Here is a 21221-nt window from a genome sequence, read left to right on the forward strand (position 1 = left end):
TAAATAAGAATATTATTAATATATACTATATAGAAATTATCTAGTAAGCTATATAATACCTTGTTAATATATTACTAAAAGGTAGTAGAGCTATTATAGAGACTAAAGAGTAGAACTTAATACTTATAGTTACTATACTATATATAGAAAGACGTTAGGTCTTCTACTAACTTATTAAGCTAGATCTAGTAGAAAGCTTACCTTATATCTAACTTAGTAAAAATCTTAGCACGTAATAGGCGTATAAGCGTTTTCTAGATAAGAGAGATAGAATAGACGTCTTTTTTTATAATAGCGTTAAGCTTTTAATAGTTAACGTAGAACCTCTATTCTCTACCTAGCTTTTTAGTAAATAGAACTAGTAACGCGTACAACGTATTACTATAAACAATAAAGCCACAACAAAGGTAGTTCTCTAGGTAATTCTATACTAACTATAGGTACTCTAGTAATATACTATAAAGAGAACTATTTATTAAAATATTTTCTACTATAAGCTTAATATTATAATCTACACCCTCTCTATATAGTAGTAGAGTATTAGAATTCTTTTTTAAGAAATAGGTAATAGTTACGCTAGTATACTCTAAAAATAGAAGCTTTTAGACTACTAGTTAGTAAAGTTTCTTCTCTAGATTAGTAATAAGAGCTTTCTTTCTATTAGTAATAAGCTAATTAACCTTATAGATACTAAGGTACCTAATTATAGTATCTTTTTAACGCGCGTTAATTATAAAGGTAGCTACGCTAATTATATTAATATTAAGCCTAGCCTTTAAGCATATTTCTTGTAAAATAGGTAGCTTTTTTAGCGTATAGAGCAACCTAGCAGGCGAGTTAAGATTCTTAAGCTACCTATCTATCTTACGTAGGTTTTCTTAAAGCTTCTAGCGTTATAATTCTCTCTTCTTTTATTATATTACTCTTAGCTTTTCTACTACTAATATTAAGGCGTTGCGGTAATTAGTATTAGCTTAGTAAGCTGCTTAGGCTTTAGCGTTAGATTAAGAGAATTATGTAGAGACGAACGCGTTACGTTTATAATTAATTAATTAATTAGTGTCTAGCTATATTAGTGCGCGTTACTTATAGTTAACCTAAACGTTAACTTCTTTAAGTAACTTATAACTAATTATTATATTATAGTAGCTAGTATTATAATATATAAAGTAAGTATAAATTTAGTAGCTTTCTAGTACTAGATTAGCTTTAAAATACTTATCTACTTAGCTATTAGGTTACCTATTATACCTAGTAAGAGAGATTAGTTCTATACATAATAGCTTAACGTAGAGGTTTTTTCTAAGAGTTTAAAGGTGCTTTAGGTGTACTAAGACGTAGCTGTCTACTCTTATATTAATTAAGCCTCTAAGCTTAATTATAAGACTATTTATAGAGATTTAGTAGAGTAGAGTAAACGTAGAACTACTAAATAGCTTTTCGCGTAGGTTAATTACTCTAGTAGATAGCTCTAGAGAGAAGACTTCTTCTAGAGCTAGGCTTTTTCTAAATTATTAGATTCGTAACCTAACGCGTTATACTTAGGTAGCTACAGCTCTAAGAGCTCTAAGAGCTTCTCTAGAGTAGCGTTCTTAATAGCTTTCTACGCGGTAGAGACTCTAGAGTAATTACAGCTTAGGTAGCTAGATTAGTAGTATTAAAAATAGATAACTAGCTTCTAGATTACTAGAGCTTTATTAGATACTAGAAAACCTAGAAGAGCTAGAGGCGTACGTTATAGTATTAACATAATTATATTATACTTTTTAGCCTTTCTAGTAGTAACGCGTGCTTCTCTAGAAGTAAGCTCTTAAGTAAGGTCTTAAGTAAGATCTATATAGTAATTATAGTTATTAACGTATTAATATTAGTATATCTCTAACTACGTATATATAGTCTCTAGTAGCTTCTTATAAAACTTCTCTATCTATTAATCTACTAGAAGCTAGCGCTTCTATACAAGGTAGAAGAAATTATTCTAGAAGTAGGTAAAGTTAGTAGCGCTTTAGTAATAAAGCTTTTAGAAATTATAGTAAGCGTTTAGCCTTTTATATAGATCTTTATAGCTTCTCTCTAGCTAATTAAAAATATAATTACGTAAAACTACTACGCTACTATTCTTAATAGTACGTAGTATTACTAATAGAGTCTAGTATACGTCTTCTTTAGTTTACGTATAAATATAGGTAATAATAGTTTTCTTAGTATTCTCTAGCGTATCTCTAGTATACTAATTTTAGTTTACTTAAAGTTTATTATATAAGCTATCTCTCTACTACTTAAAGGTAATACTCTTACTATCTAATAATAAGAGTAGATCTAGAAACTTAGTAAAGCGCGTTAGTTAGCTCTCTAGCGCTTATAACGCTAGAGGTGTAGCTAGCTAGTATATAAAAAGGTAAGAATCTAAGATTAAATTCTCTAGTAGTATTACGCTTAAATTACATATAATTAGTGTTGTAGAGAAATACGTTGCGCGTTAAACTAGCGTAGTAGGTAGTATCTAGTCTCTAGAGTAGAGTAATTACGCTTATAGTTACTAGATTTTAGCGTCTTTTTTAGCTAGAGTAGTAGCCTATATCTAATATCTTACGTATATATTATCTCTTTTAGCAAGAGCGTTAGTAGCAATCTAGTAATATATATAAATTTATTATTTATATACCTGTTAACGTACTTTACAAACGAACGCCCTATACAAACAAACGCCCTAAAAATACTAAGCCTAAGAATTAACGAGTCTTTCTTAAATAACTAAGCGAAACCTTAATATATTTCTATAAAAATTTAAATATATATTAATCTATACTATATACACCTACTATTAAATTTGTACTATATATTTTCTATTACGTAAGCTTAAAATAAGTCTTTTCTAAAAGTAGCTATTCTTAGAGTTTAAACCTTATAAGAACTAGTAAACTATTATAATAATCTATAAAACTTTAAATATATATTATATAGTATAGTGTAAAGCCTTTTATAAGATTTAGTAGCATCTAGCTTAGTAATATCTATCTATTTCTAGAAGAAACCTCTAAACTTCTTATTAGAGACTCTTTAAGTAAATATCTCTAGTACTACTAAGCTAAACGCTACTAAACTTTATAGAAAGCTTTATACTATAATATATAATATATATCTAAAGTTTTATAGATTATTATTAAGGTTTACTAGTACTATTAAGATTTAAACTTAAAGAATAGCTACTTTTAGAAAAAGGCTTACTTCTAGCTTACGTAATAGAAAATATATAGTGCAAATTTAATAGAAGGTGTATATAGTATAGTTCTATATATATTTAAAAGTTTATAGAAAAATATTAAGGTTTCGCTTAGTTATTTAAGAAAAACCTTTAAATTTTCCTAGCTTAGTATTTTTAGAGCGTTTGTTTGTGTAGAGCGTTCGTTTATAAAGTACGTTATATTCTTTATAGTAATATACTTAATATAATAGTTCGACTCGGCGCTATAGCTTAACTTAGCTTTACCTAAGTTATATAACTCTACCTAGCGTCTTAGTATAGGTACTCTATATATATAGAGAGCTCTTAGAGTATTTCTCTACTTCTTACCTTTAGATAGCTAAATTTAACCTAACCTACTCTACTAGCACTCTATTCTTATAGCTTGTAAAGATAGTACTACCTATAGCTAACTTACCTAGCTAGGTGTTCTAGAACGCTTATAGTAGTAGAAACTATAAAGCTAGCTCTTATATTATCTAAAGGTTAATACCTTTTTAGCTAGAGATAGTAGTATAATATCTAGCTAAACTAAGTAGCCTTATTAAGAAGCGTTTACTAATAGCTAATACTAAGAATTAAAGCTATAAGAGTCTAGTTACTTACCTAGAGAATTATAGCTATAAGAGCTCTAATTACTTATCTCTTTAGTACTATATAAGACTACTAGTAGATCTAGTTAGTAGTAGAAAGATACTAGTACTAAGCTAAAGAGAGCTATTAAGAGCTCTATATATAGAAGAAGTTCTATAGAACTTCTACGTACAAAAACCTCTCTCTCTCTTTATAAATTATAAAAAATTAATAATTCTCTACTTTGCTAGCAGAGCTAATAATCTCTCTACCTTGCTAGTAGAACTAATAACTCGCTGCTTTGCTAGTAGCTAAATACCTCCTCTCTTTGCTTCTTTCTTAATTAAAAAGCTAAACAAATTTAAACACTATAGAAGAACCCTTGCGAAGCTAATTTAGAGGTAGAACCTTAGCTCTATAATACCTCTTTACTCTAATAGTTCTTAAATCTAGAGTAGCGAACCTACTAGTAGAATATACTAATTAATATTTCTATTATAAAAATTCTATTTAGTAATATAACGCGATAACTAATAAGAATTAGAATAATAACTTTAACTAGAAGCTTGTAAGGCTCTACTAGAGCTTAGTAATACTAGAGCTATTATTAGCCTTAGGTTTATATATACTCTCTACCTTTACTAAAGAGCTTTAAGAGCTCTTTCTAGAAACGCTAGCTAAAATTATTAACAAATTAGTTAGCTAATTATATATATAACGTACTTTATAAATAAACGCTCTATACAAATAAACGCCCTAAAAATACTAAGCTAGAAAAATTAAAAGGTTTTTTCTTAAATAACTAAGCGAAACCTTAATATTTTTCTATAAACTTTTAAATATATATAGAACTATACTATATACACCTTCTATTAAATTTGCACTATATATTTTCTATTACGTAAGCTAGAAGTAAGCCTTTTTCTAAAAGTAGCTATTCTTTAAGTTTAAATCTTAATAGTACTAGTAAACCTTAATAATAATCTATAAAACTTTAAAGATATATTATATATTATAGTATAAAGCTCTCTATAAAGTTTAGTAGCGTTTAGCTTAGTAGTACTAGAGATATTTACTTAAAGAGTCTCTAATAAGAAGTTTAGAGGTTTCTTCTAGAAATAGATAGATATTACTAAGCTAGACGCTACTAAACCTTATAAAAGGCTTTATACTATACTATATAATATATATTTAAAGTTTTATAGATTATTATAATAGTTTACTAGTTCTTATAAGGTTTAAACTCTAAGAATAGCTACTTTTAGAAAAGACTTATTTTAAGCTTACGTAATAGAAAATATATAGTACAAATTTAATAGTAGATGTATATAGTATAGATTAATATATATTTAAATTTTTATAGAAATATATTAAGGTTTCGCTTAGTTATTTAAGAAAGACTCGTTAATTCTTAGGCTTAGCATTTTTAGGGCGTTCGTTTGTGTAGAGCGTTCGTTTGTAAAGTACGTTATATCTAATTTTTTATAGAAAAATATTAAGGTTTCGCTTAGTTATTTAAGAAAAACGAGTTAATTTTCGTTAATTTTTCTTGTTAAGAAATCGTGAGTTGTTCGATAGTATGAGGCTTTCGATAGTAGAATACGTTAAAGTGTTCGCGGCGAAATTTTAATGTTCCTGTCCGTGCGGGAGCTAAGCTAAAGAGGATTAGCAGCCCGGTGTTCGGGACATCTCTCAAGCCGACGAGGAGTGCCGATGTTATTCCGGACTAGCCTCCTGGTTAGCGCGTTGCCGCGCCGTTGCCTTCCAACCTCTTTCTTCACATCAAAGATTATCCCATTGCATGCAGTCGCTTGGTGACGGTACCGCGAACACTCCCTTTTCTCGCAATGGACGGACTTTCGGAGCTGGATAAGTTAAGACAGGAACTAGCGAGGGCGCAACAGCGCGCAGACGAAGCAGAGCAGCAGCGAGAGCGAGAGCGACAGCGCGCGGAAGAAGCAGAGCAGCAGCGAGAGCGAGAGCGACAGCGCGCGGAAGAAGCAGAGCAGCAGCGAGAGCGAGAGCGACAGCGCGCGGAAGAAGCAGAGCAGCAGCGACAGCGAACCACACTATCCGAATACATCAGAGGGTGCCATGATTACCTCGCGCAGACTTTCGCCGTCCAGACGGATAAGAGCCTGACATCGAAAGGATCCATCACCCGGCCCCAGGATAAGAGATGTCCAGCGCGCCTCTTGCCTTGGGGAGAGTTCCTGGAGCTGCAAAGAGACATGCTGGGAAAGGTCTACTCGATGTACCCTGGCCAGTCTCGAGACTTTGAGAGCTTGGACTTCCTCCGTGGTCTCGGGGAGAGGATGGGCAAGAGAAAGGTGGGGAACGAGAAGGACCTTGAACACGTTCAGCACAATGCGGTGGAGACGCCGGTAACATCGATTATAGAGCAGCTGCAGATCGAGGATACAGTACGTGACGGGTTGGACCTCGGAGCCGGCATTGTTTTCGAGAACCATCCGAACGTTGCGAGCGACGTCGCCGAGGAACCGCAGCAGCGGCTCACAGGCCAAAACACCCCACCCAACATACCGACCGGCTCCAGGCCTGACCTCAACCAATTACGGGCCGATCAGATATGTGTTTACAAGTGCGACGAGGATGATCCGGCTCGGCGTCGGTTGGCTTATGTTGTCGAGTACAAGGCACCACATAAGCTTACCCTTCCCCACCTGCGCCTTGGTCTCCGGGAAGTAGACATCTACCAAGACATCGTTAATCGGGTCACAAAGCCGCGGGCGGAGGACGTGGAGGCCCTCTTTCAATATCACGCAGACCGGTTGGCGGCGGCTGCTGTTGTTCAAACCTTCCACTACATGGTTGAAGGGGGCCTTGAATACAGCTATATGACGACGGGGGAGGCCTTTGTTTTCCTGCACATCGACTGGGCTGACCCGACTACCCTCTATTTCCACCTGGCTGAGCCTCTTGAAGAGTTCCAAGCGCACGCGGAAAACTCGCTTCATTGCACCGCCGTCAGCCAAGTGCTCGCTTTCACCCTTCTTGCTCTTGCCTCACCCCTTCACGGGCAAGACGAGATTCAGAGGACTATTGAGAGTCTGAATGTATGGAGAGAAGATTATGATAGCATTCTACGTGCTATCCCGGAAACGGAACGAAAACAGACACCGTCGCCATCCGCATTTGAACCGAGGACCTACAGCCATTTCGATCGGTCACCCTACATATTCCGGTCAAAGAAAAAGAGGGGCAGGCCAGGCGCATGCAGTTCGGGATCCGATCTCCTTAACAGGGAGCCGTCTCCAGATGGCTCAGATGACGAATTCCACATGCCGGACTCGCCAACCCAGCCAAGGACCTCTAAGCGGTCGGGGACAGCTGGACGATCTTCTCTACTCGACCGTCTAGGCTCGTCCAACCAGGGTGGCCAGAGTCGTCCGTACTGTACCCAAGGCTGCCTGCTTGGCCTGATTCACGGGCGCCCGTTGGACAATAGCTGCCCCAACTTCTCGCTTCATCGTGGCGAGCAGCACCGTGACCCTCGATACCACCCCGTAACCCACGAGACATGGCTGCGGCTACTCCACGAGCAGCTTACCCGGACATTGGACAATGACATCGTCCCTCTTGGGAAGCAGGGCGCACGAGGGATACTGTTCCAGGTCACACTGAGCATGTACGGCTACACCATTATTGCCAAAGGGACAGTTTTTGCTTTCCTGGAGGACCTTCGGCACGAGGCCGCCGTGTACCAGCGGCTCCAGAACCTCCAAGGCGTTTGCGTCCCGGTTTTCTTGGGAGCCGTGGATCTCGCTCGCCCGTACTACTATGACTTCCGGGTTCGCGTTGTCCACGTGATGTTTCTCTCGTGGGCGGGAGACGATGTAGTGGACGGCGATGTGGGAGGGGATGATCGGCGGAAGCGGAGCAAGGAGTTGGTGCGCTCAGTCCGTGATGTCCACCGGGCAGGTGTAGTGCACGGGGACATACGAGCGGCCAACGCACTCTGGAATGGGGAGGTCCGGCGGGTCATGCTTATAGACTTTGAGCGGGCCGTCCTGGCGGAATCGCGTCGTCTGCTGCTGTCGCCTGTACGTCTGAATTTGAAGAGGAAGCGACAAACTGGTACAGCCATTCTTGGCGATGAAGAATATTGGATGGTCTCTAAGAGCGGTCATGGAGATCTTTCAATGAGGATGGAGATGTTGACGGCTCAGCGAATGTTCTATTCGTCGACGACAATAATTTAGAAATAGTCGATTTGGATAGGTAGAGAGTATCTCTTTTCGAGCATTCTTGCGAGTCCGAGAAAATACCGTTTAATAGGTACTCTCTAGATCTCTTCTATAACGTACTTTAAAATTAAACCGTCTATATTATCGAAGTACGTTAGAGAAGAAAACAAGCTAGTAGAGGCGTATTAGAAGCAGGAGCGAATAAGATATATATTAGTAGAGAAGCTCTATATATACATGGGAGCTTCGGAGTTATAGTACTGCCGAGCTCTAGATTATCTCCCGCGATAGTTTCTGGTCGAAGGAGGTGGTCATGGCGGGAGATGGTTGAGCAGGCGGGGTCTTGGAAAGGTGCTTGGCCTTGTTGAAGTTCGTGGTAAGGGCAGGGTTGTCCGTCGACTTTGAACACGGTCCTTCTCTCCACCTGGACCTTGGGATGAGGTCGAACCGGTTGATATGCTGAATTAAGTCGAGGCGTTGTCCGTTGACTTTGACGGAACAGCCGACTTCGGTTTCTTCGGGCCGGCGAGAGGAGCACTCTTGACAGCTGAGGAGAGGTTGCCCTCTTGAGGTAGTTGAACACGGTCCTTCTCTCCACCTGGACCATGGGATGAGGTCGAACCGGTTGATATGCTGAATTAAGTCGAGGCGTTCTTCTGAGTTGACTAAGGGAACGCTCTGGTCGAATCGAATGAAGTAGGGAGGTCGCGTTCGCGCGAATTTGTTGTGGATGTATGCCAATCTGTGCAAGCAATTGTTCTGTGCGAGCTCAAAGATGTGAGAGTGAGCTGGGGAGAAGGAGAGCAGGAAGCGGGCGTGGGCATTATATAGTGGGCGAGGTTGACCACGGGCCGGCCAGGTGAAAGAACCGGCGGTATGGTAAACTGCGTCCGTGCAGTCGACTGCTGGAGAGATGGGAAGGAACGATTTCCGATACCTGCTCCTGGCAGCTATGTGTCGGCCGCTGGCGAGATAAGTAAGCTGTTTGGGTGTCGGTATCGAGGGTGTATTTAAGGGCGATATCGAGTATTTTGGGCTCCATGGCGGAAAACCAGGTGATATCGCGCGTGGAGAAGTTATCGATAACGTGGTCCAGAGTATCGGGGAGAGGTGATTTCGGACTCGGCGCACCCTTAGGCAGCAGTACAACGAAAGCTTACGAACGCATTGAGCGCCTTCTTTGCCTTTTCTGGAGTCGTGACACGTCCGGAAGCAGCGGGAGGTAGGTAGAAGAGCGCCGTCGTTATCGAAGCTTGCGCCATTGGGTCTCGGAGTGACTTGCACTAGCTGCACCATCTCGCTACTGGAGCTGACGAGTTGAAGGGAATTGTGTTGTTGTTTCCGTCGCGGGTCGGGAACTTGGATGCATCGGAGTCGCCGTAGTAGTTGCCGTACCAGCACGCTAGGAGGCCGACGTTGGGCGCATCATAGGCGGTGAGGTTGAGTTCGGTGAGTGGCCCGTCCTGCCAGATGTTGGTGCTGTTGCTGTTCTGCTTTTGCTTGACGACGTTGTCTTCGGAGACATAGAAGATGTGCCACTGTGCGGTCGGACGTCAGCATCCCGCGAAGGAGATATGCTAGTGGACAATAGCTTACGACTGAGGTGTCATTCAAGGAGTATGAGACTGCGGATATGGGCGTGGCGTTCTTCGCGTCACTCGCAATGACTTCGCTTTTCGTCCCGCCGATCCATTCGACTGGCGAGGAAGTTGTCAATCTCAGGTGAAGTTGGGTCCCTAGGGATCGCGAAATACTGGCTCGTGGATGCCATGGTGAAGTATTTCCGGCTCTTTGTTGTCGAGGTTGAAAGAAGTTGTACGCTTGCGGAAGTGGACGAAGAGGTAAGAGTGGAGAAGGTAGAGTGTGTCGAGGATTTCGGACTGTTGAGTCTCGGAGTGACTTGCACTAGCTGCACTATCTCGCTACCAGAGCGACTGGCGAGGAAGTTGGCGATCTCAGGTGAAGTCGGGTCCCTGGGGATCGCGAAATGCTGGTTCGTAGACGCTATGGTGAGGTATTCCGGCTCTTTGTTGTCGAGGTTGAAAGAAGTCGTACGCTTGCGTAGTTTGCAGAAGTGGAGGTAAGAGCGGAGAAGGTAGAGTGTGTTAAGGATTTTAGACAAAGAAGTGGACGGGCGGTTTAAGTAGCTAGGACGCGCCCTTTCACTTGCGCACCACCTTCTCGAGCTCTCCTTCCGCTATGCCATGCCAATTCGTCGCCGGCGGAGCGTTTATTCCAAGAGATAACGTATTCCACCAACGAAAGCGCCATACTATCGAACACCCCACGATTTCTTGGCAAGCCTCAAACAGCGACATAAGGCTCTAAGAAGCGATCGGGAAGGAAGGTCTAGAAAAGGAAATGGCGGAAATTGCAGAGGTACGATAAGGGCTCGTAGGGCTGGCGGTGTAACAGCTAGCGCGGGGAGAGGGCTAGCATGAGCCTATGCTCGAGCCACAGCAAACACTCTAGCATCACGCTTCTCTCACCGACAGTCCAGAGGGGGGAGCATAAGAGAAGGTCTTCGGCCCTGCTCTACATCCTCCATTCCTCCACTCACCTCTCTATTCCTTCTAATTCCTCCGAACCTCTCTCAACTACCTTTCTTCTGCTCTCCTCAGCTCTCATTATGCGTCTGCTTAAGCTCTTCTCGCTCCTCTTGCTGCTCCTTGCGAGCCTCGAGCTCTGCTCGGGAGCCACTGTCGATACAGCTCCCGGCTCTCACGCCGTCGGGTCTGGCGGAGGCGGCGCAGGCGGCGGCGGGAAGCGTCCGCCAGGAGGGCGGGGCGATCAGAAAGCGCAGCTATTTCACTACAACGAGCGCATGAATGCGATGGGGCTGTTGTGGCAATACAGTAAGTTTTCCTGCTCCAAGAAGAGCTCGATGCTGACAGGAATAGTCGCTACCCTCCTGGATAAGCGCATCTCGGATGCCACTGCCCTCCGCCGCATCCAGGGAGCTCTGCAGGAGATCATGCGCAACGGCGGCACCTTTTCCGGCTACCTCAGACTGGCCTCTGGGACTTCTGAAGCCTTTCAGATCACTCATGCTCCTCCCGCTCGCAAGAACGGCGCCGGCCGCACGGCTACCATCTTCGAATACCTCTTTTGGTCCCGAGAGGCTTCCGCGGTGAAAAACTTGGCGGCGGCTCAGAGCTTCCTCTGGAAGCGCATGGTGTCGGGGAAGGGCATACCACACGACTCTTACTTGCCCTCACTGCTCTTCATGGGTGCGAAAGGGCTCCACAGGTACTCTCGCCGCGCCGAGGACGGCTCGGCCGATCAGGCCTGCTCTGAGTGCATCAAGAACCCGGGCATGTGGGATAGTTGTGGCCAGCTGTTCAATGACGAGGAACAGCTACTGTTCGACGGAGCTTGTGTGCCATGCTGGTCTAAGGGCAAGGAGAAACTCTGCTCTATGTATAGAGGTAAGAGTAAGGCTGTCTAGGTGTGTTCCTTGCTGACTTGTATAGGTGCGGGTCCTGTGAAGACGAGGGAGTCTCGGCATCAGGAAGGGAAGGAGGCTGTCAGGGCGATCGGCAGAGAACGCGCTGCGGCAGCGGCGGCAGCTGGCCCTTCCTCCGAGTTCGATTTGGCGACGCTCGTCGACCGCATCAGCCGTGCAGTCCCGCGGGACCCGAGCCTCTTTCGGTCAAAGCATCAGCGCACTGACTCCGCGATGTCCGGCGTTAAGCAGACAGGCCCTAGTGCGCGCTCCAGGCCCAGTTCGGTGCGCTCTCAGCACTCTCAGCACTGCCAACGTTCTGGTGCTTCTCCTGGGCTAGGGCGGCTCACGCTTTCGCCGCAGGATCCGCTGTCTCCTCGGGGCCCTGTCCCTTTCCGAGGGCCTTTCGCGCCTACCCACCTGGAAGGGCTCCATAGGCGAGAGCGGGAGGCGCGGGCTAGGCCTGTTGTTGCGGCGGAGGATGATGACGACGAGGAGTCGGAGTTTGAGGGCTTCCCGGATGATACTGAGGACCTTTCGGGGCCTGGTGAGAAGGGGAAGGGCAGGCGGTTGTAGTTGCTGATGGTAATGCCTCTAGCCTAACGGCTTAGATAGCTAGGTATTACTCCATGGGGTGCCAGACTTTAGGTTAACGAGACCTGCGGAGTCTTCCTTCGCAGATACTGCTATCGTTCACAGTAGCATCTGTTTCTACGTGGCTTTCCAGCGCCACAAGCGGTTTTAACGGTTCCGAGAATTCCTCAGTCATCTCTACGTCTTCATTTAGGGAGGCTGCTTCCTCTCCCAGCTACGGTGGTTCATTCATTGCCATGGTCACCGATGCGGTATCGGGTTCTCCGACTTCAGGCATCGCCCCCTCACCAACACCTTCCATTCTAGGGCTTCCACCGCTATCCTCCGCAGTTCCAGCTACTTCTAGAGGATCTTGAGGCTCAGGGATCAGTCGCTCCCGGCTGGTAAGGCATTCGTTAGACGTCACTGGGCCTCCTTCGTGCACGCGCGTGCCTTCTTGTGGAAATATCCCTGCCCTAGAAAGTGCAGCTTGTGCTGGCTTCGGCTCCTCAAGCATTTTCTGCCGAAGCGTACTTCGAGCCCGAGCGTTGTTCAACACTACTTGAACAACATCTCTTCTCTCATCTCTCTCCCCTACCAAGAATCGGCGTGCACCTGCCGCCTTATTCTAGACATGTTCCTGTAACCTTCTTACCCATTCACGCTCGGTAATCGTGAATAGATTGGTGTAACGAGGAACGTTTAGCAAATCCGTCTCCAAGATCCGCTCGATTTCCTCCGAGTGTTGTTCGACTTGTTGTGTTATGTCATGATCTTGTCGATTCCAGAAGTCTAAGGCGTCTCGGCAGCGCGCCTTCACAACGTTACTGTGGTTCACTAAATGCCACAAGATATCCCCCTTAGGAGTCGCAAGGGTATATGTTCCGAGTGGATTTCGGGCCACAATCCTGTATGGGCCGAACCACTTCGCCTGACACTTAGTTCGATGCTGGTTCTTCAGTAACACCCAGTCACCGATACTCAGTTGGAGCGCCGAAGGCTCATCTTTTACTAAGTCAGGGTCAAGCAAGCTAGCGTTCTTCGCTCTCTCCAAGAGCCGATCGTTCGCTAGGTCTCTTGCATGACGAACACCTTCTATCCGCACCACTAACTCGTCTTTGGAAAGAGCTTGAAGGGGTATTTCAGGGTAGTTATCGCTGGCAAGCCGGGGATTCCGTCTATATACAAGATAATATGGCGAATATTTAGTTATCGACTGCATCCGAACGCGGGTCGCGAACAAGGCTGCCTCCAAATATGTATCCCAAAGCTTCACATCCTTGTTAATCAGGAACTTGGTAAAAATGTCTCCTAGAATGCCATTTAGACGCTCCACCTTCCCATTCGTTTGGGGTGGTAGGGCGTAGCGAGGTTGTGGCGCGTTCTGAGAAGCCTTCGGAGGTGTTCAACAACTCGGGATAACAGGTTCGAACCGTTATCAGAGGTGAACGCGGCTGGAGCGCCAAATCGGATGTAAATTCGCTCCACCCCGATCAAGGGCGACGCCATGATGGTGTCGATGTGCGAGAGTAAGCCGTTGGTCATGACCACGTGGGGGGACGCGATCACGGACGGGTTCACCGACCCGCTCGTGCCCATGCCCGAGAAGCCGGTCACCGTGGCCTTCGTCAACACGTACATGAACACGGAGGACTCCGCGTGCACCTCCAAGGTCTGGGCCGTGTCCGGCCTCATGGCCTGGAGCGGGGTCATCAACTACCGCCTGCCCATGGACGTGGGCAGACCTGGCAGCAAACAAGTAAGGCTTGATAACTTGTTTGGCTTGATTTGTTTATTCAAATCAAGCCAAACAAGCTGCCGCAGCCGATTTTATCAAACAAACAAGCTAGAAGGCGATAATTTATTTAGCTTAACTTGTTTCGCAGCTCTTAATTTACTATAAATATGTAAGACTGTATAGAGTTACTATATATACGATTTTCGTAATTTCTATAATTTCTATAGTATTAAGTTTCTAAGCTCTAGAATTTCTATACTCTAATTAGCTTACTCTATTATACTAGCCTAAAGTAGGTTAACTCTAACGCGCTAAATATTTCTATTAATATTAACTATTCTATACGCTCTTACCTTTAATACTATTTTTTCTATTAATTATTACTCTATAGCTATTACTAAACCTCTTAGAAAGTATAAATACTAATCTCTTAAAAGTATTCTTATAGCGTATTAAAAACGCGAGCTTATAGTTACCTTCTAATAATAATATAACTAATTACGTAACTAATATACTCTCTAAGCTTAATATAATTAAAAATACTCTATTCTTAATATCTATATCTATTAATAGCTCTAATTATAATAATATTAACTAGAGTTAGATATATTAGCTTTAGTTATCTCTATATAAACTAAAGTAATTCTATAAAAGCTATAGAAGTATAGCTATTAAGTTTACTACTAAAAGTAGTAGAAGCTATATTAGCTCTATAAATATTACTATACCTATAGAGCTACTAGAGGTCTCTACGCTATTAATCTTGCTACTACTATAATAGCGTAATATCTTTAGAAGAATAAAAGAAGCTATAGCTTTAATAAATATAATATAAGTATATCTATAGTAGCTACTAATTATAAAAGAACCTTCTTAGAGCTTAGAAATCTTCTTAAAGTATAACGTCTAAGTATAAAGTCTAATCTACTCTCTTTCTATAGAGCCTCTAGAGCTAGAAGCGTCTTAGCTTAAAGTCTTATAAAAGTCTCTTAGAGGCTCTAGAAAAGCCTCTAAGTTAATTCTATATAATAACCTTAATAATAATACGTAACTATTTAATTTATCTACTAAGCTTTTTAAGCTATAAATAAGCTAATTAAATAAGCTAGAGCGAAATTTCTAATAAATTAAGCTAAATAAGCTAATTAGAGCTTAAGAATTAAGTTAAATAAGCTTTTAGAGAGAGCTTATTTAGCTTACTTATTACTAGGTCTAGACGTAGGCTATATTAAGCCTAAGATAGTACTTAAGAACTAGCCTAGCTAGAAGCTAGTAATTAAGAGAATTATTCTAAGTAGAGAGATAACTAGAACTAGAGATCTATACGTAATTATATATATATTATTAAATAGTCTTATACTAGAGAATAAGATAGAGAACTTATAGAAAATAAAGATAGTAGTTAGAAACGTAATTAAGTATAATAATATAATTAAGATAGTAGATAAGTATATAGATATTCTCTTTAAGCTAAATATAATTATATTTATAAAGAATATAAAGAATCTTATAAGAAGAATTAAGAGCTTAGTTAGATATATAAATACTACTACTAAGAGGTTTAACTCTATCTAGTTATTTAGATACCTAAAGAAGTCTAAGAGTACTAGAGTCTTCTTATTTAAGAACTAGAAGAGAATTAAGTCTAAGTTAAGAAATAGAATTATACTATATAAGAGAAAGCTAATTATCTTTATAGAGAATAATAGAAGTATAAGAGTAGTTAGAGCTAGGTCTAGAAGTACTAAGAGAAACTACTTCTAGATAGAACGTAGTAACTTAAAGGTAAGTATAAATAGAAACTTAAGCTAGTTTTTAAAAAGAGTATAGTAGCTCTTATAGCTAATAATACTAAGATAAAAATAAGTAAGTTTAAGCTTATAATCTCTTCGCGATTATATTATAGAAGAAGATTAAGAATAAAATAGTAGGTAGGCTTAAGAATAGTTTTAACTAAGCTAGTAACTTTCTTTATAACCTACTTCTTATCTACGTCTATAATTCTAGCTCTAATATTAACTAGAGCTAAGGCCTTCTTACTATTTATCTTTATATACGTGTAGTAGAGCTAGTAGTTAATCTTCTTAGCTACCTATATCTCTATAAGAATCTACTTCTTCTTAATTATCTTTATAAGCTTGCTAATAAATATATATAACTTTATCTTATTCTTCTTATACGTATTCTTACTTATAATAATATCTAGAGTCTTACTTATAGTCTATCTTATAATAGAAATTATATCTTTCTTTATAGGTACTATCTCTTTACTCTCTACGTCTTTATTCTACTTTACTATAGTGTTAGCAACAGAGTTAATGTGATACACAGGCAACGTCAGCGAGGCGATGCAGAACTTGATGATGGGGCACGCCAACATAAGAACGTTCCTGAAACACTACCTCTCGCGACGCGTCACGGTGGACACGCAGGCCGTCGTGCGAGGCATTCAGCCCCAGGGTGCCCTAATGCGCGCAGCTTGTACCATGAGTCGTTCGATTGACTATCGTCGGCCACAACGGCTCACGCCAGAACAATCTGCATTGGTGAACAATTATCCTACAGTTCGTTCTTTGCTCGACTGACGAGAGCAACTCAAACGTACCCTTAAAAACGCAACGAAGCATCTAACGTACCAAGAGCTTAACCGCAAAATTAATTAGGAAAGGCAGCGTTAGCGCCATGCTCTTCTTCAGGATGTTAAGGAACGCTAGGAGTATGAACAGCCCGTTTAGGATGTCGAGCAGCAGCTTGCTGGCATCAAAATCAAGGACGACGTCAAAGGAGGACATGGTGCTCTGCTCCCGGCACAGAAGGAGTTGGTTAACGCTATCCTGGCTCGTCCGGGACTCACACTGGAGGAAGAGATTAGTTGGCGGAACACGGCCATCAGTGCCGTCATGCGATATTGTGGGATCGAGGAGGGTGGAATACACCCATCCCGGCCGAAACGATTGAGTGGTCGCATTACACCACCTGGCAAGAACGAAGACAATGCCCAGCTGGATCTTGATGAAAAGGCGCTGGAAGCTGCTAAGGTGGCGGTGTACAAGGAAACGAGGCCGAGGATATGTTTCGTTTGCCTAGGAAATGAGAATCTGCCTACGGAACTGCGCACATACTCGTTTTATACCTTGGGAGATCTTAGCAAACATTTCAAGAGGAAGCACCTGCAGTACATCAAGGAAGGGGATCAGCTCGGCTGCAGTCTCTGTCAAGTGTGGCTTGAAGACAAAATGCACCTGCAGCGACATGCATGTGAGGTCCACGGTACCGTCTCGTAAGTATATGTATTAGTAAAGGAGGTTTTGTGGCTTTGAAATCAAGACTTAAGGACAAGTTAGAGGTAAGCTAATTTTGTTGGTACGGGTCTAGCATTTTCTTTGATAGGCTGCATTACCAGCTAACAGCGAGAACGCCGACTGAAATTATTAGAATGAAGATATGAGGTCGTCTCTGAAATTTCTTTATTCTCGTTCTGATAGAGAATCAGGCCACTGGGCGCGAAGATGTCGTGTGCTGCCCGTGTCCCACAATGCGGGCGATTCACATCCGAGAGCGACGGAGGGCATGGGGCCTCAATCAGCTGGCTGAGTCTCTCTTCCTGAGTGGGATGATGATGGATTAGTATCGGCATCGTAGGAGCGGGCCGTGAGCGGAAACAGGCCGAGGGGCGTCGAGAGGCGCGATGAGGAGGGCAACGGGCCGCGAGACAAGGATTTGCGGCCTCTGCCAGCTTGAGGCGAGAAGTACCTGATTTCCTCTTTCGTATATTCCAGCTCTTGCAGCTTCTCGCCTAACTGGACCTTCATCTCCGCCTCTTTTTGAACTACCTCTCTTGGCCGCTTCTCGGTGAGCTTCGTGACGCAGTTATCCAGTATTTGGTGCGCCTTTATTATGCGATATTAGGCTTTCTCGCGGCGTCGACATGGCGTGCTTGTTCGAATATGACGATAGAGAGAAGGAGAGCACGAGTGAGGGCGGAAAGCGGGCCGTGGTGCCTGAATGCAGGCTGCCGTTTGCTGGCTAGCTGCCATCATGATGTCAATGCCCCGCGGGCGAGCTGTGACCCGACGCAGCGCGACACGCCATCGACGGCCTCGAGGCAGAGCAAGCACAGGCTGGGGACATGCCGTCGTTGCAAGCGCAGGAAGCAGATGGAGGGAACCCGGCGGACGATTGCAAGTGCCACGCGACTAGGAGCACCATCGGAATCCTCTAGCAGCTGCGGGCTGGCGAGCGGTTGTGGGTGGGCGTGGGTGGCGAGATGGCTTCGAGCCCGGCGTGGCAACGGATGAAGTTGCGTGGTGGGCGTAAGATCAGCTACGGCAGCATCAGCATGGGAAGAAGAGAGGAGACTACACCAGGTAGAGGGAGCATACATACCCACAGCCACAGCCACAGCCTACCGTCGGCCATGTCTGATGTCTCGCACAGCAGCCTCTCAGTTCGGCGTGAAAGTACGACTGGCCGGCTTGCCGAGCGGAGACTCGCCCTCGTGCGCCCGCGAGTTATACGTTGTCGGCATAGACATGGTCGCTGTGCATGGTCGAGAGCCGCCTAGCGCGACTTCTTCAATCTCCGCGCCGCCATCCCTAAGTGCTCTTCAAACCTCATCCCACCATGTTCTTGATAACAGGCGCTTCCCACAAGTCGCACTTGCTATCCTCCCTCATCCCAAAGCATATGCGCTACCCCCGCTCGTGTCCAGATACTGCGTTGGCGTTTCGAACGGCAAAACGGGCGGGACGTTGAAGGAACCGTTTCAGCAGGCGCATGCTCTCGCTTTCGCTTCGAGGGGACGGCATTGTCATCGCCGTTGTAGTCGGGCTGCGAGAAGTGAACGCGGAGAGTCGCGGGGACAGGGTGCTGGCGGGGGTGGTGGGCGTTGGCTCGGAACCTCGGCGGTCCAGGTTGTCGCCTCCGATGGACTCAGGTATTGACATGGGATTATTGGGTGGCTTGTCTGGTCCTGGATCTGGAATGTCGACGGCATCTATCAGATGTTTGGGCGGTAGGTCGCTGCGCCGTCGCGACGGCTACAGGTACCAAGTCGACGCGGAGGGATGTTCTTGGCAGCTCTGCTGAGTCAGCACAAGCGCCTGCAATGACCTGATGGCTAACCATTAAACACGTCCACACATCAGCGATGCTCAATGATATCAACCTGAATTTTCTCACCAAACAACGACTTTAAACCAAATCAACACCCTTATCGAACTGAAAAGCTGCCACTCGTGTGCCGTTCAGAACCGTACCGCATTCGACGTCCCTCGTTTTCAACCACGCTTCCTTCACCTTCCCAGCCCAGCTCGTCGTCCGCTTCTTCTTCACTCGCCAGTCATAAAGCTCATGGAATGCGACGGAAAAGAATCTCGTATCATTATTCGAGCCCGGGTAACAGATATACCAGGGGACTCATGTCGCCGCCCGATCACCCTTGGGGAGATATTCTGCACAGAGATTCTTGGGAGGTCCTTCAATACAAAAGTAACAGCGTCAAAATTTGATGCTGTTCATATTCCACATGGGTTTGATTCTGATAAACCAGTCAAGCGGTGGTTTATCTACGATCTCAACGTTGCATGCAACCTAGAAGAGCAGGAGCTACTAGCAAGAATTCCACACCATGTCTACCAAGCTAGCTTGGTAGATAATCAATGGTAGGATAGCTCATTGAGTTGATTAATAGGTATGCTTACTGTATTTAGGATATTTGTTAAGCGCGATGCTTGGCTTCCTAACGCGAAGAGTTACTGCGCAATGTTCTGCTGGGGGGGTCGAAGAGAACAAGAGATTGCAGAAGCACTAAGAAAGAAAGAAACAGGTTTCATTGCAAGCGCATCAACTATCAATTCATGACTCTTAAGTTTGCGCAATTGTTCCTAAGGTGTCTCTGGTGGAGTCTCTCCTCTGCATGCTGGGCAGTCCCTATTTAGCTCATCCTCTTGCACCACATGCGCAACCTGACGTTGAGCAGGAGGGCACGTAGTATTAGCGTTTATAGCATGTTGGCATCTCGCAATATGTTTGAAAGCAAGACCGTTAGGATTATTAATTAGGTCTGTGTGTCTCGGCGCACATCGAAAAATCGCATTGACATCGTCGCACATCTTGATGGAGAATTAGATATAATTTGATGAGGGAAAACTCAGTGTTATACCTTTGAGAACCGATAAAAGCGTATATGATCCGTTCGCAACAAGTTTAGAAGGAGACTAGAGATGTCAGTCTTGTAACAGGATAAAAAAATGCCTCACCTACCTGCTCATCTACACCTGCTAGAGAAGTTGGAGACAGAAAGACGGAACCCCTTGAACGGCGAGAGTAGACAGAGGGCCTTTTGGAAGGAAGAAGGAATTGTTGGGGGGTGAGGGGTCCGGGATCCGTTGCCCGCTACTGGGAATGTGGCTGCCCGTGACGGTGAGCGCTTGTCCAGATACACCTTTGCGTATGCACTAGCTCACTAGCATGTGGTCTTCAGGCTTTAGAGCGCGTCGGTTGACTGGATGTAAGCGATGAGTCGACTGTTAAGGGTGCCGTAAATTCTGAGCATATACAGCTCGTCTTGGCGCAGTTACCCCGCATCGACATCCCAATGCATTACCTGCGAACTGTCAGTCGCATGTACCAACAGCATGCGCGCAATAGAGATCGCTTCATCCGGGCCTACTGCTCCATCTCAGCGATTTTGCCCACAAGACCTGCAAGTATGTCACTTCGACTCTCGTGCATCATCCTGAGACTGAGCCGGTGGAAGTCGTAGGAGACGAAAACCGCGTGCTTGATGTGTCCGCTAACATAGATGCGCCTCGCTTGGTAAGAGAATCATTGTCTAGTGGTTCCTAGGGGGGCAGGTCTTCCATACTCGCTAGCTCCCTCTGGAGTCGACGGCGATGGCCAAGCTTAAACCCAAGACGACCAAGGTCTTCTTCTCTAGCCTTCGACAAAGTACCCCAGTCAACAAATCCGTTTTGCTGCAGCACGTCGATGTATTGCCCTAGGCCGAGAGTTTGAAGGTTGCTGCGTAGATGATTCTCCATGGTGAATACTTTTAAAATATGCTAATGATGCGCAACCGACAACAGAAACGATATAATAACCCTTACGGTGTTAATATTCTTGAGAAGCAGCTAGAAAATAATAAGAGAAAGTCTTCTAATTTCTCTTTATAAGCGAGGCCATGGTATTACCTACTTTATAGAATAAGCTCTCTAGAGATAATAGATAAGAAGAAGTTTATATATTTACTATATTTAATTATACTATTAATAGAATAGAAATAGCTTATAATTTATTCTCTCTTTTACTTTAGCTATATAGAGTTAGTAAACTATAATAGTACTTATTAGATCTATTAAGATTCTAAGTTGCGTAAGTATCTTTAAGAGTACGTATAACGTAATTAACATAAAGTAAGATTACTTTATAGTAAGATTA

General features: G+C 43.8%; 10 protein-coding genes across 10 annotated transcripts; 5 read left to right on the top strand and 5 right to left on the bottom strand.

The window, feature by feature from the left end:
- Positions 1-5580: 5580 nt before the first annotated feature.
- On the top strand, positions 5581-8063 carry BU26DRAFT_544447 (uncharacterized protein; the record flags this gene model as incomplete). Its single annotated transcript, XM_033831738.1, has 2 exons — positions 5581-7915; positions 7960-8063. The coding sequence occupies exons 1-2, from the start codon at positions 5665-5667 to the stop codon at positions 8061-8063; spliced, it is 2355 nt and encodes a 784-aa protein (XP_033676321.1). The 5' UTR covers positions 5581-5664.
- A 1245-nt stretch (positions 8064-9308) lies between these two features.
- BU26DRAFT_571821 (uncharacterized protein) lies at positions 9309-9796 on the bottom strand (the record flags this gene model as incomplete). Its single annotated transcript, XM_033834185.1, has 3 exons — positions 9309-9563; positions 9622-9650; positions 9694-9796. The coding sequence occupies 3 exons, from the start codon at positions 9794-9796 to the stop codon at positions 9309-9311; spliced, it is 387 nt and encodes a 128-aa protein (XP_033676322.1).
- An 858-nt stretch (positions 9797-10654) lies between these two features.
- On the top strand, positions 10655-12420 carry BU26DRAFT_511432 (uncharacterized protein; the record flags this gene model as incomplete). Its single annotated transcript, XM_033827307.1, has 4 exons — positions 10655-10880; positions 10926-11453; positions 11499-12017; positions 12170-12420. The coding sequence occupies 4 exons, from the start codon at positions 10655-10657 to the stop codon at positions 12418-12420; spliced, it is 1524 nt and encodes a 507-aa protein (XP_033676323.1).
- A 473-nt stretch (positions 12421-12893) lies between these two features.
- BU26DRAFT_378566 (uncharacterized protein) lies at positions 12894-13310 on the bottom strand (the record flags this gene model as incomplete). Its single annotated transcript, XM_033822546.1, has 1 exon — positions 12894-13310. A coding segment is annotated over one exon (417 nt), but the record flags the coding sequence as incomplete, so codon positions are not given.
- Positions 13311-16129: 2819 nt separating this feature from the next.
- Positions 16130-17207, top strand: BU26DRAFT_511433 (uncharacterized protein; the record flags this gene model as incomplete). The annotated part of the gene is made up of 4 exons (XM_033827308.1): positions 16130-16345; positions 16517-17061; positions 17109-17127; positions 17172-17207. The coding sequence occupies 4 exons, from the start codon at positions 16130-16132 to the stop codon at positions 17205-17207; spliced, it is 816 nt and encodes a 271-aa protein (XP_033676325.1).
- Positions 17208-17817: 610 nt separating this feature from the next.
- BU26DRAFT_511434 (uncharacterized protein) lies at positions 17818-18200 on the bottom strand (the record flags this gene model as incomplete). The annotated part of the gene is made up of 2 exons (XM_033827309.1): positions 17818-18104; positions 18164-18200. The coding sequence occupies 2 exons, from the start codon at positions 18198-18200 to the stop codon at positions 17818-17820; spliced, it is 324 nt and encodes a 107-aa protein (XP_033676326.1).
- On the top strand, positions 18148-18817 carry BU26DRAFT_176182 (uncharacterized protein). Its single transcript, XM_033820330.1, has one exon. The coding sequence runs from the start codon at positions 18206-18208 to the stop codon at positions 18722-18724; it is 519 nt and encodes a 172-aa protein (XP_033676327.1). The 5' UTR covers positions 18148-18205; the 3' UTR covers positions 18725-18817.
- Positions 18818-18922: 105 nt separating this feature from the next.
- On the top strand, positions 18923-19894 carry BU26DRAFT_176197 (uncharacterized protein). The gene is made up of 2 exons (XM_033820333.1): positions 18923-19444; positions 19493-19894. Exons 1-2 carry the CDS (start codon positions 19134-19136, stop codon positions 19641-19643), a joined length of 462 nt encoding a protein of 153 aa, XP_033676328.1. The 5' UTR covers positions 18923-19133; the 3' UTR covers positions 19644-19894.
- BU26DRAFT_176191 (uncharacterized protein) lies at positions 19558-20182 on the bottom strand. Its single transcript, XM_033820332.1, has 3 exons — positions 20046-20182; positions 19945-19999; positions 19558-19894 (listed from the first exon to the last, which is right to left on the bottom strand). The coding sequence occupies exons 1-3, from the start codon at positions 20051-20053 to the stop codon at positions 19667-19669; spliced, it is 291 nt and encodes a 96-aa protein (XP_033676329.1). The 5' UTR covers positions 20054-20182; the 3' UTR covers positions 19558-19666.
- Positions 20155-20879, bottom strand: BU26DRAFT_176186 (uncharacterized protein). The gene is made up of 3 exons (XM_033820331.1): positions 20650-20879; positions 20249-20388; positions 20155-20192 (listed from the first exon to the last, which is right to left on the bottom strand). The coding sequence occupies exons 1-2, from the start codon at positions 20822-20824 to the stop codon at positions 20312-20314; spliced, it is 252 nt and encodes an 83-aa protein (XP_033676330.1). The 5' UTR covers positions 20825-20879; the 3' UTR covers positions 20155-20192; positions 20249-20311.
- Between the last annotated feature and the right edge of the window lie 342 nt (positions 20880-21221).

Source organism: Trematosphaeria pertusa, assembly GCF_010094035.1.
Source record: "Trematosphaeria pertusa strain CBS 122368 unplaced genomic scaffold BU26scaffold_24, whole genome shotgun sequence".
Classification (NCBI taxonomy): domain Eukaryota; kingdom Fungi; phylum Ascomycota; class Dothideomycetes; order Pleosporales; family Trematosphaeriaceae; genus Trematosphaeria; species Trematosphaeria pertusa.

What these genes read in the sequence shown, in the direction of transcription:
- BU26DRAFT_176191 (XM_033820332.1), bottom strand. An exon ending in GCTTTTATCGGTTCTCAAAG is followed by an intron (nt 19,895 to 19,944) that starts GTATAACACTGA and finishes TTCTCCATCAAG; the next exon opens with ATGTGCGACGATGTCAATGC.
- BU26DRAFT_176182 (XM_033820330.1), top strand. Translation starts at nt 18,206, where the DNA reads ATGTCTCGCACAGCAGCCTCTCAGTTCGGCGTGAAAGTACGACTGGCC.
- BU26DRAFT_176186 (XM_033820331.1), bottom strand. Translation starts at nt 20,824, where the DNA reads ATGGAGAATCATCTACGCAGCAACCTTCAAACTCTCGGCCTAGGGCAA. An exon ending in ACTCCAGAGGGAGCTAGCGA is followed by an intron (nt 20,389 to 20,649) that starts GTATGGAAGACC and finishes GACAGTTCGCAG; the next exon opens with GTAATGCATTGGGATGTCGA.
- BU26DRAFT_176197 (XM_033820333.1), top strand. Translation starts at nt 19,134, where the DNA reads ATGGAATGCGACGGAAAAGAATCTCGTATCATTATTCGAGCCCGGGTA. An exon ending in AGCTTGGTAGATAATCAATG is followed by an intron (nt 19,445 to 19,492) that starts GTAGGATAGCTC and finishes TACTGTATTTAG; the next exon opens with GATATTTGTTAAGCGCGATG.